General features: G+C 42.7%; 1 protein-coding gene across 1 annotated transcript in view; it reads left to right on the top strand.

The window, feature by feature from the left end:
* Positions 1-13,178, top strand: part of LOC135510840 (sorbin and SH3 domain-containing protein 1-like) — a 77,971-nt gene that overhangs the window by 22,215 nt on the left and 42,578 nt on the right. The window contains exons 2-3 of the mRNA XM_064932116.1: positions 10,060-10,102; positions 11,945-12,040. Coding sequence (XP_064788188.1) covers positions 12,007-12,040 — 34 coding nt within the window. The 5' untranslated portion in view covers positions 10,060-10,102; positions 11,945-12,006. The remainder of the gene's footprint in view (positions 1-10,059; positions 10,103-11,944; positions 12,041-13,178) is intronic.

Below are 13,178 nucleotides of genomic sequence, written 5' to 3'. Positions count from 1 at the left end.
GAGTTGGCAATGGTTTTTAAGAGATTTATGTTGATGGGAAATATAGAGATTAATGAGTGATCAGTGGCAACCCATCATTCAGCGCAGATGGGGCACAGCTTTTAAGCTGTTTTGCATGTTATTTTGACATTAATACATGTCACATATCAGTTTGCAAACAATGTAAAAAATAATAATAATTGCTTTCTTGAGTAAGGCAACTCCAAAACACAGGTGTTTCAGCCTAGCTCAGTACTTTCTGTGTTGATGGGGTAACCAGCAGAAAATACAGAGTAAGGGGTTGGTAATGTTCTCTAGTTGCACCGTGATTGGGTGATGTTCTCTAGTTGCGCCGTGATTGGCTCAGTGTTCTGTCACTCATAGGGATACGACGTCACCGCCAAATCTAAGGGTAGAGCAAAAAGATTCAAGCCCCTTGGGTGCTGACGTGGAGTTACATTAAAAGTGCCCATTCAAGAAAGCTTAAGGTCATTGGCCACAGATAAAATGACTTCAAATCACATTATACAGTGCCTTCAGAAAGTATTCAGACCCCTTGACTTTTTCCACATTTTGTTATGTTACAACCTTATTCTAAAATGGATTAAAGTAAAACAAATCCTCAATACTCCATAATGACGAAGCAAAAACAGTTCTTTTATTTTTTATTTTTGGACAATTTATAAAAAATAAAAAGCAGAAATACCTTAAGTATTCAGGCCCTTTGATAAGAGACTCGAAATGGAGCATCCTGTGTCCATTGATCATCCTTGAGATGTTTGAACAATTTTATTGGAGTCCACCTCTGGTAAATTCAATTGATTGGCCATGATTTGGAAAGTTACACTTTTTATTAATTGAATTTTTATTTAACCTTTATTTAACTAGGCAAGTCAGTTAAGAGCAAATCTTTATTTACAATGACGGCGTACACCGGCCAAACCCTATCCAGGACGTCGCCGGGCCAATTGTGCTCTGCCCTATAGGACTCCCAATCATGGCCGTTTGTGATACAGCCCGGGATCGAACCAGGGTCTGTAGTGACGCCGTTAGCACTGTGATACAGTGCCTTAGACCGCTGCGCCACTCGGGAGCCCAACGGGAGCCCACATATCTAAGGAATTGTCTGTAGAGCTCCGAGACATGTTTGCGTCAATCTGGGGAAGGGTACCAAAAATAATTCTGCAGCAATGCAGATCCCCAAGAACACAGTTGCCTCCAAACGACCACCCCTCATCACTGTCAAACGCTCCCTAAAACACTTCAGCAAGCAGGCCTTTCTAACCGACCTGGCCCGGGTATCCTGGAAGGATATCGACCTCATCCCGTCAGTAGAGGATGCCTGGTTATTCTTTAAAAGTGCTTTCCTCACCATCTTAAATAAGCATGACCCATTAAAAAAATGTAGAACCAGGAACAGATATAGCCCCTGGTTCACTCCAGACCTGACTGCCTTTGACCAGCACAAAAACATCCTGTGGCACACTGCATTAGCATCGAATAGCCCCCGCAATATGCAACTTTTCAGGGAAGTTAGGAACCAATCTACACAGGCAGTTAGGAAAGCTAAGACTAGCTCTTACAAGCAGAAATTTGCATCCTGTAGCACAAACTCAAAACGTTCTGAGACACTGTAAAGTCCATGGAGAATAAGAGCACCTCCTCCCAGCTGCACACTGCACTGAGGCTAGGAAACACTGTCACCATCGATAAATCCATGGTAATTGAGAGCTTGAATAAGCATTTTTCCACGGCTGGCCATACTTTCCACCTGGCTACCCCTACCCCAGTCAACTGCCCTGCACCCCCCACAGCAACTCACCCAAGCCTCCCCCATTTCTCCTTCACCCAAATCCAGATGATGTTCTGAAAGAGCTGCAAAATCTGGACCCCTACAAATCAGCCGGGCTAGACAATCTGGACCCACTCTTTCTAAAATGATTTGCCGAAATTGTTGCAACCCCTGTTACTAGCCTGTTCAACCTCTCATTCGTATCGTCTGAGATCCCCAAAGATTGGAAAGCTGCCGTGGTCATCCCCCTCTTCAAAGGGGGAGACACTCTAGACCCAAACTGCTACAGACCTATATCTATCTATCTATCCTGCCTTTCTAAGGTCTTCGGAAGCCAAGTTAACAAACAGATCACCGACCATTTCCAATCCCACTGTACCTTCTCCGCTATGCAATCTGGTTTCCGAGCTGGTAATGGGTGCACCTCAGCTACGCTCAAGGTCCTAAACGATATCATAACTGCCATCGATAAGAGACATTACTGTGCAGCCGTATTCATCGACTGACAATCATTTCGACTGACAATCACAACATTCTTATCGGCAGACTCAACAGCATTGGCTTCTCAAATGACTGCCTCGCCTGGTTCACAAACTTCTTCTCTGATAAAGTTCAGTGTGTCAAATCGGAGGGCCTGTTGTCCGGACCTCTGGCAGTTTCTATGGGGGTGCCACAGGGTTCAATTCTCGGGCCGACTCTCTTCTCTGTATATATCAATGATGTCGCTCTTGCTGCTGGTGATTCTCTGATCCACCTCTATGCAGATTCTGTATACTTCTGGCCCTTCTTTGGACACTGTGCTAACTAATCTCCAGACGAGCTTCAATGCCATACAACTCTCCTTCCGTGGCCTCCAACTGCTCTTAAATGCAAGTAAAACTAAATGCATGCTCTTCAACCGATCTCTGCCCACACCTGCCCGCCGTCCAGCATCACTACTCTGGACGGTTCTGACCTAGAATATGTGGACAACTCCCTAGGTGTCTGGTTAGACTGTAAACTCTCCTTCCAGACCCACATTAAGCATCTCCAATCCAAAATTAAATCTAGAATCGGCTTCCTATTTCACAACAAAGCATCTTTCACTCATGCTGCCAAACATACCCTCGTAAAACTGACTATCCTACCGATCCTATTTTGTAGCTTTCCTACAAAATAGCCTCCAACACTATACTCCACAAATTGGATGCACTCTATTATAGTGCCATCCGTTTTGTCACCAAAGCCCCATATACTACACACCACTGCAACCTGTACCCTCTCGTTGGCTGGCCCTCGCTTCATACTCGTCGCCAAATCCACTGGCTTCAAGTCATCTACAAGCCTTTGCTAGGTAAAGCCCTGCTTTAACTCAGTTCACTGGTCACCATAGCAGCACCCACCCGCAGCATGCGCTCCAGCAGGTATATTTCACTGGTCACCCCAAAAGCCAATTCCTCCTTTGGCCGCCTTTCCTTCCAGTTGTTTGCTGCCAATGACTGCAACGAACTGCAAAAATCGCTGAAGCTGGAGAATCTTATCTTCCTCACTAACTTCAAGCACCAGCTGTCAGAGCAGCTCACAGATCATTGCACCTGTACATAGCCCACCTGTAAATAGCCCACCCAACTACCTTATCCCCATACTGTATTTATTTATTTTGCTCCTTTGCACCCCAGTATCTCTACTTGCACATTCATCTTCTGCACATCTATCACTTCAGTGTTTAATTACTATATCGTAATTACCTCGCCACTATGGCCTATTTTATTGCCTTTACCTCCCTTATCTTACCTCATTTGCACACATTGTATATATTTTTTTCTACTGTATGTTTGTTTATTCCATGTGTAACTCTGTGTTGTTGTATGTGTTGAACTGCTTTGCTTTATCTTGGCCAGGTCGCAGTTGTAAATGAGAACTTGTTTTCAACTACCCTACCTGTTTAAATAAAGGTTAAATAAAAATAAATGTAAAAAAAATCTTAAATGGAAGAAGTTTGGAACCACCAAGACTTCCGAGAGCTGGTCGCCTTGCCAAACTGAGCAATTTGAGGAGAAGGACCTTGGTCAGGAAGGTGACCAAGAACCCGATTTTCACTCTGACCGAGCTCTAGAGTTCCTCTGTGGAGATGGGAGAAACTTAAAGAAAGGACAACCATCTCTGCAGCACTCCACCAATCAGGCCTTTATGGTAGAGTGGCCAGACAGAAGCCACTCCTCAGTAAAATGCACATGACAGCCCGCTTGGCGTTTGCCAAAAGGAACTTAAAGACCCTCAGACCATGAGAAACAAGATTCTCTGAATGCCAAGCATCACGTCTGGAGGAAACCTGGCACCATCCCTACGTTGAAGAATGTTGGTGGCAGCATCATGCTGTGGAGATGTTTTACAGCGGCAGGGACAAGAAGACTAGTCAGGATCGAGGGAAAGATGAACAGAGCAATGTACAGAGAGATCCTTAATGACTTCTGCCACACTCAAAACAAGTGTAATCTCAGAACTGGGAAATCTCACTTCAGTGAGTTCAAGACAACTGGGAACTCGGGGAAAAAATGTGCTCCGACTGGGAAAATACATTTGGAATGGTCATCCAACTCGGAATTGTAAGTCGGGAACTCTGGGCTCTTTCTAGACCTCTGACCTGAAGATCACTGACGTCATCATGATTCAACCCTGTTTTTTTCAGAGTTCCCAGTTAACTTGAAAGCATCATAAATCCTGAGATTGCCAGACTTTGATGACAAAGTTTGACAAAATTTGATGTATTGTATGCTGCTGCATAAATTATATGCCAGGGAGATATGTGTACTGTAGTTTAGAAAGTAATTATAAGTGTATGTTGTGTAGTAAGCTGTTAGTAGCCCATGTGCCTCACCCTAATAATTTGGTTCCTTTACCGCTCTTAATTTCGCCTACTGTTCTGACTTGATGGTGCACTTGTAGTCTATAGCCTGTTTTAGAGAAATGTAATCATTGAATATTGTAAGAGCTTTGTTGACTGCTTATATGCCCAATTATTTATACTACGATTCTGACTTGGTGTACAGGGAGAATACTGTAAGAATGGCCCATGTTCTGAATTCTGTCGCTGTACATTTCAAAAGTGCTGAACAAATAATCCTAGCTCACTCATTAACGTCTTAATCGAAATTACGGCTTGCCTCTTATCCGCTTGTCGTCCCCTTATGCCATAGTTTTTGCATCTCAAATGCCCGTAGAAACAACGCAAGTCAGCCTTATCAGCTATGTTTTTTTTAAAGGCGGTAAATTAATTAACTGTTTCGCTGCCAGATAACCAGGTGTAGCAGTGGTAAGGTGTTGAGACTGCTGTTGGTACAGCTTTATGTAGGCCCTAACAGTTTGTGGGAAGAGTTTGTCATCATTATAGTGCAATTAATGTGTTGTTTAATGTTGTGTTGTATTGTGTAGTGGCTTTTGCTGGCATGCATCTAAAAAACGTATTTTTTTTTTACTTTGCCCCACCAATATTTACATGCTAAAATCGCCACTGTACGTGATGAATTCCATGTGGTTACAGACCGAATTGAAAGTTACCTCATTATATAATTTTTTTTAAATTCCTGCACACAGGTTACCTCTGCTAGTTTATTGTCAACATTTCAGTCTGAGACTTTCTGAAAGACCTGAGTGTTGGCAGGGTTCATCATAATTTATTTTCAGAAGAATTGTCCATGCACTGACGCTGTCATTCATTGTCTGTTGTCAGGTTTCAGCTTCTGTCTCTCTTCCGACCCAATCCCTCCCCATGTTTAGCTAATGAATGACCAATGACCGGAGGCCACTGAGAGGCGGGAAACAGTTGCCAGGCAGCCACCTCATGGCCTCATAAGTTTATGACCAACAGCAGCCCTCTCATTAGATATCTGAGAGCAGAGCACTATACAGTATATAATCATCCAAACAGAATGCCAAAATGAATTTGGTTATGAATGTGGGTGTTGAGTTTCTCAATTTAGCACAGTATTTTTTATTTTATTTTTGTTTTAATTTTATTTCACCTTTATTTAACCAGGTAAGCTAGTTGAGAACAAGTTCTCATTTACAACTGCGACCTGGCCAAGATAAAGCAAAGCAGTGCGACACAAACAACAACACAGAGTTACACATGGAATAAACAAGCGTACATTCAATAACGCAATAGAAAAAGAAAGTATATATACAATGTGTGCAAATGGCGTAAGGAGGTAGGCAATAACTAGGCCATAGTAGCGAAGTAATTACAATTTGGCAGGTTAACACTGGCGTGATTAATGAGCAAATGATGATGATGTGCAAGCAGAAATAGTGATGTGCAAAAGAGCAGAAAGTAAATAAAAACAGTATGGGAATGAGGTAGGTAGATTGGGTGGGTTATTTATAGATGGACTATGTGTAACGGCTTTCTATAGGTGAAGGAGAGTCGGACCAAAATGCGGCGTGGCTATTGAGATTCATGTTTAATGAAAAAACACACTAAACACAAACACTACAAAACAATAAACGTAACGAAAACCGAAACAGTCTAATACTGGTGCAAACTAGTACACGACAGACATAAGGACAGGAAAAGGAACAAAAGGACAATCACCCATGAAACACTCAAAGAATATGGCTGTCTGAAGTGGTTCTCAATCAGAGGCAGGTGTTTATCGTTGTCTCTGATTGGGAACCATATTAAGGCAGCCATATTCTTTGAGTGTTTCGTGGGTGATTGTTCTTTTTGTCCTTTTGTTCCTTTTCCTGTCCTTATGTCTGTACAAAATAGCTGGGCTAGACAATCTGGACCCTCTCTTTCTAAAACTATCTGCCGCCATTGTTGCAACCCCCATTACCAGTCTGCTCAACCTCTCTTTCGTGTCGTCTGAGATCCCTAAAGATTGGAAAGCTGCCGCGGTCATCTCCCTCTTCAAAGGGGGTGACACTCTAGACCCAAATTGCTATAGACCTAAATCCACCCTGCCCAACTATTTGTTGAAATTTTAGATTATCATGGATTTATTGGTGGTGACCGTGTTACCTAGCCCCAGTGCAGTGGGCAGCTGGGAGGAGGCGCTCTTGTTCGCCATGGACTTGACAGTGTCCCAGAACTTTTTGGAGTTAGAGCTACAGGATGCAAATTTCTGTTTGAAAAAGCTAGCCTTTGCATTCCTGACTGACTGCATGCATTGGTTCCTGACTTCCCTGAAAAGTAGCATATCGCGGGGACCATTCGATGCTATAGCAGTCTGCCACAGGATGTTTTTGTGTTGATCAAGGGCAGTCAGGTCTAGAGTGAACCAAGGGCTATATCTGTTCTTGGTTCTACATTTTTTGAAAGGGGCATGCTTATTTAAGATGGTGAGGAAGTTACTTTTAAAGAACGACCAGGCATCCTCGACTGACGGGATGAGGTCGATATCCTTCCAGGATACCCGGGCCAGGTCGGTTAGAAAGGCCTGCTTGCTGAAGTGTTTTAGGGAGTGTTTGACAGTGATGAGGGGTGGTCGTTTGACCGCGGACCCATAGCGGATGCAGGCAATGAGGCAGTGGTCGCTGAGATCCTGATTGAAAACAGCAGAGGTGTATTTGGAGGGCAAGTTGGTCAGGATAATATCAATGAGGGTGCCCATGTTTACAGATTTAGGATTGTACCTGGTGGGTTCCTTGATGATTTGTGAGAGATTCAGGGCATCGAGCCTAGATTGTAGGACTGCCGGGGTGTTAAGCATATCCCAGTTTAGGTCACCTAACAGAACAAATTCTGAAGTCAGATGGGGGCAATCAATTCACGGTGTCCAGGGCACAGCTGGGAGCTGAGTGGGGTCTATAACAGGCGGCAACAGTGAGAGACTTATTTCTGGAGAGATTAATATTTAAAATTAGAAGTTCGAACTCTTTGGGCATAGACCTGGAAGTATGACAGAACTTTGCAGGCTATCTCTGCAGTAAATTGCAACCCCCCACCCTTTGGCAGTTCTATCTTGGCAGAAAATGTTGTAGTTGGATATGGAAATCTCAGAATTTTTGGTGGCCTTCCTAAACCAGGATTCAGACACTGCAATGTGTTTGAAGGTGTCTGTTTGTTTTTCAGTGTGTGTGCCACTGAGCCAAATTGACCTGTATTTGTTAAGGTAAAGTAGCTCTAAAATCATCTCAGATTGTCCGGATCAAGAGAATGTGCATTTAGGTAGAGACTTTAGTACTGGAGGTTTACTTGATTACAGTTTATCTCAGTCTCCTGTTTGTCTAGGCTGGAGCACTGCTGGAAAATCTCCACTGAAAATTATTTTTAATCCAGGATTAGGCATAATTTATGTCTGGGATAACGGCCCTGTAAATTGACCATCTGTACTGTACTTATAATTTCTTCAGATAGAGGTAGGGCTTCAAAAACAATGCAGTTAACTCTCCAAAAAATGATGTTCTGAAACAAACATATGCTTCATGTCAAATAGTCTTAGGGTGTTCAGACTGGTCACGAATTATCAAATGTAGTTCTTACAAATGACACTTTAGCTGACCTCTTGTGGACAGGAAATTAGTCTGTTTATTGCACAACTGTGTGTTGTGCAGAGAGAGAGAGAGAGAGAGAGAGAGAGAGAGAGAGAGAGAGAGAGAGAGAGAGAGAGAGAGAGAGAGAGAGAGAGAGAGAGAGAGAGAGAGAGAGAGAGAGAGAGAGAGAGAGAGAGAGAGAGAGAGAGAGAGAGAGAGAGAGAGAGAGAGAGAGAGAGAGAGAGAGAGAGAGAGAGAGAGTTACTTAACTCAGTTCCAGTCTTCTCTACAGCCGGGCAATATAAATGGGAGTGTTCTGAGTGTCTCTTAAATCAGTCCTCAGGGTGATATACAATGGAGGACTCCCTGGAAGTGTTTCACTGCCTCTTTTATGTGGCCTTGGTGTTGTTCTGCATGCTCCAATGATGCAGCTCGGATCAGCATACTGTATGTCCTGTTCTCCTTTCTTTCAACCAGTCCTGGAGGACACATTTAGCTGTCGCACAAGGGACTCGTTTGATGTGTTCCCTTGCATTGAGTATCAATAGCAGCACTGTCTTCAGTGGTAGGACGCATCACTATAGTATTGTTTGTGTACTTAATCATACCACTGCCAACTAATGAGGTGAACACCCTTATGTGATGAACACATACCTTCGTTGACTGCTCGTTGTTCTGTGAGAATTGGATATGCAGTTTCACATGTGGAATTGGAAGTATACGTATAGCCTAAAAACATGGTTAAAACTATAATATTGATATCATGGATGGTCAGTCATTGCTTCCATAGCGAATCGATGGATTTGAGAGTGGTTCTATCTCCAGTCCCATCCCTCAGCTTTTTACCGAAACTGTGGCTGGGAACACTTTCTTAATGTTTCAATTAAGGACTCCGGCTTTAAACACCTTTTAAAAGAGTCATAGAGTTAATATATGGTACAATCCTCTAGTGAGTGAGTTACTTTTGTGCCATTAATGTCAAGCAAAACTTCTGAAGTCGAGAACAACATTCTTAGTATTGCAAACAAAAATAATGATATTGAAATCCAAAAGTATTGATAGCATAACAAAATGTTTTGAGGAAATATTTTTTTCTTTGTAAAAAATCGTTTTCAGTGAATTTTGTTTATGATAATGCAGTTTAATAAAAATGCTTCCCTCTTTCCTGCAATTTTCCCCATCTTTGGTTACTTTACAGCCTGGAATTGAACCAGGGTCTGTGGTGACGCCTCTAGCACTGAGTTGCAGTGCCTTAGACCACTGCACCACTCGGGAGCCCTCAGTGATTTTCCCCATCTTTGGTTACGTTACCCCGTTACCCTTTCTCTGCCTTTTTCATTTGCAAGTTTTGGCACATTCCTTCCAGCAACATAGCACCTTGCATTGCACTTCTGGTTTGCTTCTGAAGCTAAGCAGGGTCTGTCCTGATTGGTTCCTGAATGGGAGACCAGATGTAGCTGGAAGTGGTAAAAAATGTATGTCTGAAAACCACGTGTCTGACTCATGTGTAAATTGTACATGTGAATTATATTTTATGCATCAGTACCAGCAGGACATATTGACCTACAGTGATTAATTAAAATAATTAAATAAGTATGATCACTTTCTCCATCCAATGTTTGCAAATGTTTGTTTTTCTTCATCTTCAAATGCATTAATGCTTGTTCCCAACGTACCCCAGCCTATTCCTGACAATAAACAAACTGCTGCTCAGACTTCCTGCTCTCTCATGATGGCCCTAAAAGAGCTGACCACTATGCTGTAAATTAATACATTTTGCTCAAATCTGCTTTGCTCTACAATAACTCTCTCCCTCTGGCTTTCTTTTGTTCCAGGGCTGTCCAACAGGGGGCAGTGTGAGATTTGACCAATCCCACAGTAAGTTTCATCCACTTCTTTTCCTCATACTGTATCTCTCATTATACCACATAGCTCCGTTCTGCTTCCAGGAAGTGCACTGTACGGATGAAGGAGGTTGAAATAGCAAGAATCAGGGCTGTCCAGCAGGTCTCCTATATGGAAGCAGTGCAAATGGTTGAAGGAGGGAGTGGAAATGAAGAAGAAATGGCAATGGATGCCCCGCAGCCTGCAGAAAATCTTGTTCACCCTTTAACAGATCCAGAAATACTATAGTGAAGAAGGTAGATTTAGTGAAGAAGGTAGATTTGTTGCGTTTATTACGCAGGTGATACAGCACAGGCCGCCAAACAAACAAGAAGTCAAAGACAATGGATATGGTTGTGTATGTTTCTGGATCTCCAGGGCTTCTTAGCCGAAACATTACAGGGAATATTGTCTGAAGATGTTTTTCCCTTTCAGGCCCCAGAGCCTGTAGGGATCTGAGTAGACGTTTGAATCTTACTAAAGGAGTACAAATATATTATTATTATTTATTTGGGGGGGGGGGGATGAATAATATGAGTATGTTTTTTCACACTTTTCTTATTTTCTGCATTGAAGTTACCCGGTTTTCACCGCGTACAGTAGGTGGCGCCATGCACCTCCAGCGTGTGTTTGCGGACCGCCATAATACCATAGAAGGGAAGAATAAGCACAGCGCTGCTGTTGCAGAAGGCTCTAGTGATGTTTAGGGTATTTGATAACAATGCCTGTTCATTTCATTTCAGTGTAATTTTTTAAATTTTAACTAGGCAAGTTGGTTAAGAACAAATTCTTATTTACAATGACAGCCTACCCCGGCAAAACCCTAACGACGCTGGGCCAATTGTGCACCGCCCTATGGAACTCCCAACTGGTTGGGATACAGCCTGGAATCGAACCAGGGTCTGTGGTGACGCCTCTAGCACTGAGTTGCAGTGCCTTAGACCACTGCGCCACTCAGGAGAGCTCAATGATTAAGTTAATTTGTATCATTGCAGCAGCTTACTCATACAAGAAATAGGCCTATCAAATGTTACACCACTCCAACCATACATTCCAGTCAATCAGTCAAGCATTGAGAAGCAAGCAAAAGCAGTGAGCAGCAACAAAAGTGCTTATTTATGATGGAGGGCTGACACACAGTACAGGCTACATGTTGGCATGAGCAGAGTTTGTGATTGCATGCGTTTGCGGCATTGACGGCTTCGGTGGAGAGGACACATAAAACATTGAATTCCCCCACTAGATTTCATCGCAATTCTGTACGTGATGTAGCTCCATGGTTGATATTCCAGTAAAGTCTTCGTCAACAACACCTGTTACTGTACACTTGTAGTTCTGTTCTCTGCCATCAAAAAGTACAGCGGCCTACTGTCTTTTATGTTTCCAAAGGTCCTCGTTGCAGCAGTGTGTCCCTATCTGTCACTATCATCTCCTTCCTGCGGTCTGTCGTCCAGCTCCACTTTCCTCACTGTGTCAACACTTCTCCTCGGTGTTCTCTGTCAACTCATGGGTGTTGTTTATGTCATCAGGATGCTGCGTATGTAGTGACATACAATTTTAAGTAGCACAGTGTTCATCAGCTAATGTCCTAAAATATGTTGTAAGAGGAAAAGACACAGGTGTACTGTAGCTCTATTTTGCTGACCACTCCTTGGTGAGGTTCACTTACACCCAGGGGTTCAGTTGAAGTGTTAGCAAAAAGACCTCCGCCTTGTTTTGCCCCATAATGCATTGAACACCCCTCCCTGCCAATGCAACTACCATTCCCAATGTTCACTTTGGAGAATTTGGCCCCAGCTTACACTTGTACACTGTGTCTGTCTGTTGTTTTGGCAGCTCCTCCGGTCCCCTCAGGTCCTCGCTGTGTGTCTGCAGTCAGAATCACCCCTCTGACAAGCATGAAAGGCTCTCCTGATCTGATTCCGTCTGCAGGTGAGCACACTCATTAACTCCTCTTCCCCTCCTCCACTTCTCTCATCTATGTTTCATCAGGCTGAACTCCAGGACACCTTCGACACACTGGATATGGCGAGGAGGATCACTTGTTAACAATCTGCATCCATTTTAAACAACAATATGCTACTATAGTGTCTCTGCCAGTGTTACAACACAGTTGTACTAATTGGATGTAATGACAGACTCAAATCAAATTATATATTTTTGGTCACATACACATGGTTAGCAGATGTTATTGCGAGTGTAGAGAAATGCTTGGGCTTCTAGTTCCGACAGTGCAGCAACATCTAGCAAGTAATATCTAACAATTCCACAACAAGTACCTAATACACACCAATCTTAAGTAAAGGAATGGAATAAGAATATATAAATATATGGATGAGCAATCTCAGCAATGTCAGAGTGGCATAGGCTGTGGCATAAAATGCAATAGATAGTATAGAATACAGTATATACACTACCGTTCAAAACTTTGGGGTCACTTAGAAATGTCCTTGTTTTTGAAAGAAAAGAAAAAAGAATTGTCCATTAAAATAACATCAAATTGATCAGAAATACAGTGTAGACATTGTTAATGTTGTAAATTACTTATTGTAGCTGGAAACGGCTGATTATTACTGGAATATCTGCATAGGAGTACAGAGGCCGATTATCAGCAACCATCACTCCTGTGTTCCAATGGCACGTTGTGTTAGCTAATCCAAGTTTATCATTTTAAAAGGCTAAATGATCATTAGAAAACTCTTTTGCAATTATGTAGCACAGCTGAAAACTAGAAGGCCAGCATCCCGGAGTCGCCTCCTCACTGTTGACGTTGAGACTGATGTTTTGCGGGTACTATTTAATGAAGCTGCCAGTTGAGAACTTGTGATGTGTCTGTTTCTCAAACTAGACACTCTAATGTACTTGTCCTCTTGCTCAGTTGTGCACTGGGGCCTCCCACTCCTCTTTCTATTCTGGTTAGTGCCAGTTTGCACTGTTCTGTGAAGGGAGTAGTACATAGCATTGTATCAAATCTTCAGTTTCTTGGCAATTTCTCGCATGGAATAGCCTTCATTTCTCAGAACAAGAATAGACTGACGAGTTTCAGAAGAAAGTCTTTGTTTCTGGCCAT

This window comes from Oncorhynchus masou, chromosome 23 (assembly GCF_036934945.1).
Source record: "Oncorhynchus masou masou isolate Uvic2021 chromosome 23, UVic_Omas_1.1, whole genome shotgun sequence".
Lineage (NCBI taxonomy): Eukaryota > Metazoa > Chordata > Actinopteri > Salmoniformes > Salmonidae > Oncorhynchus > Oncorhynchus masou.
This window is presented reverse-complemented; position numbering and strand designations above follow the sequence as displayed.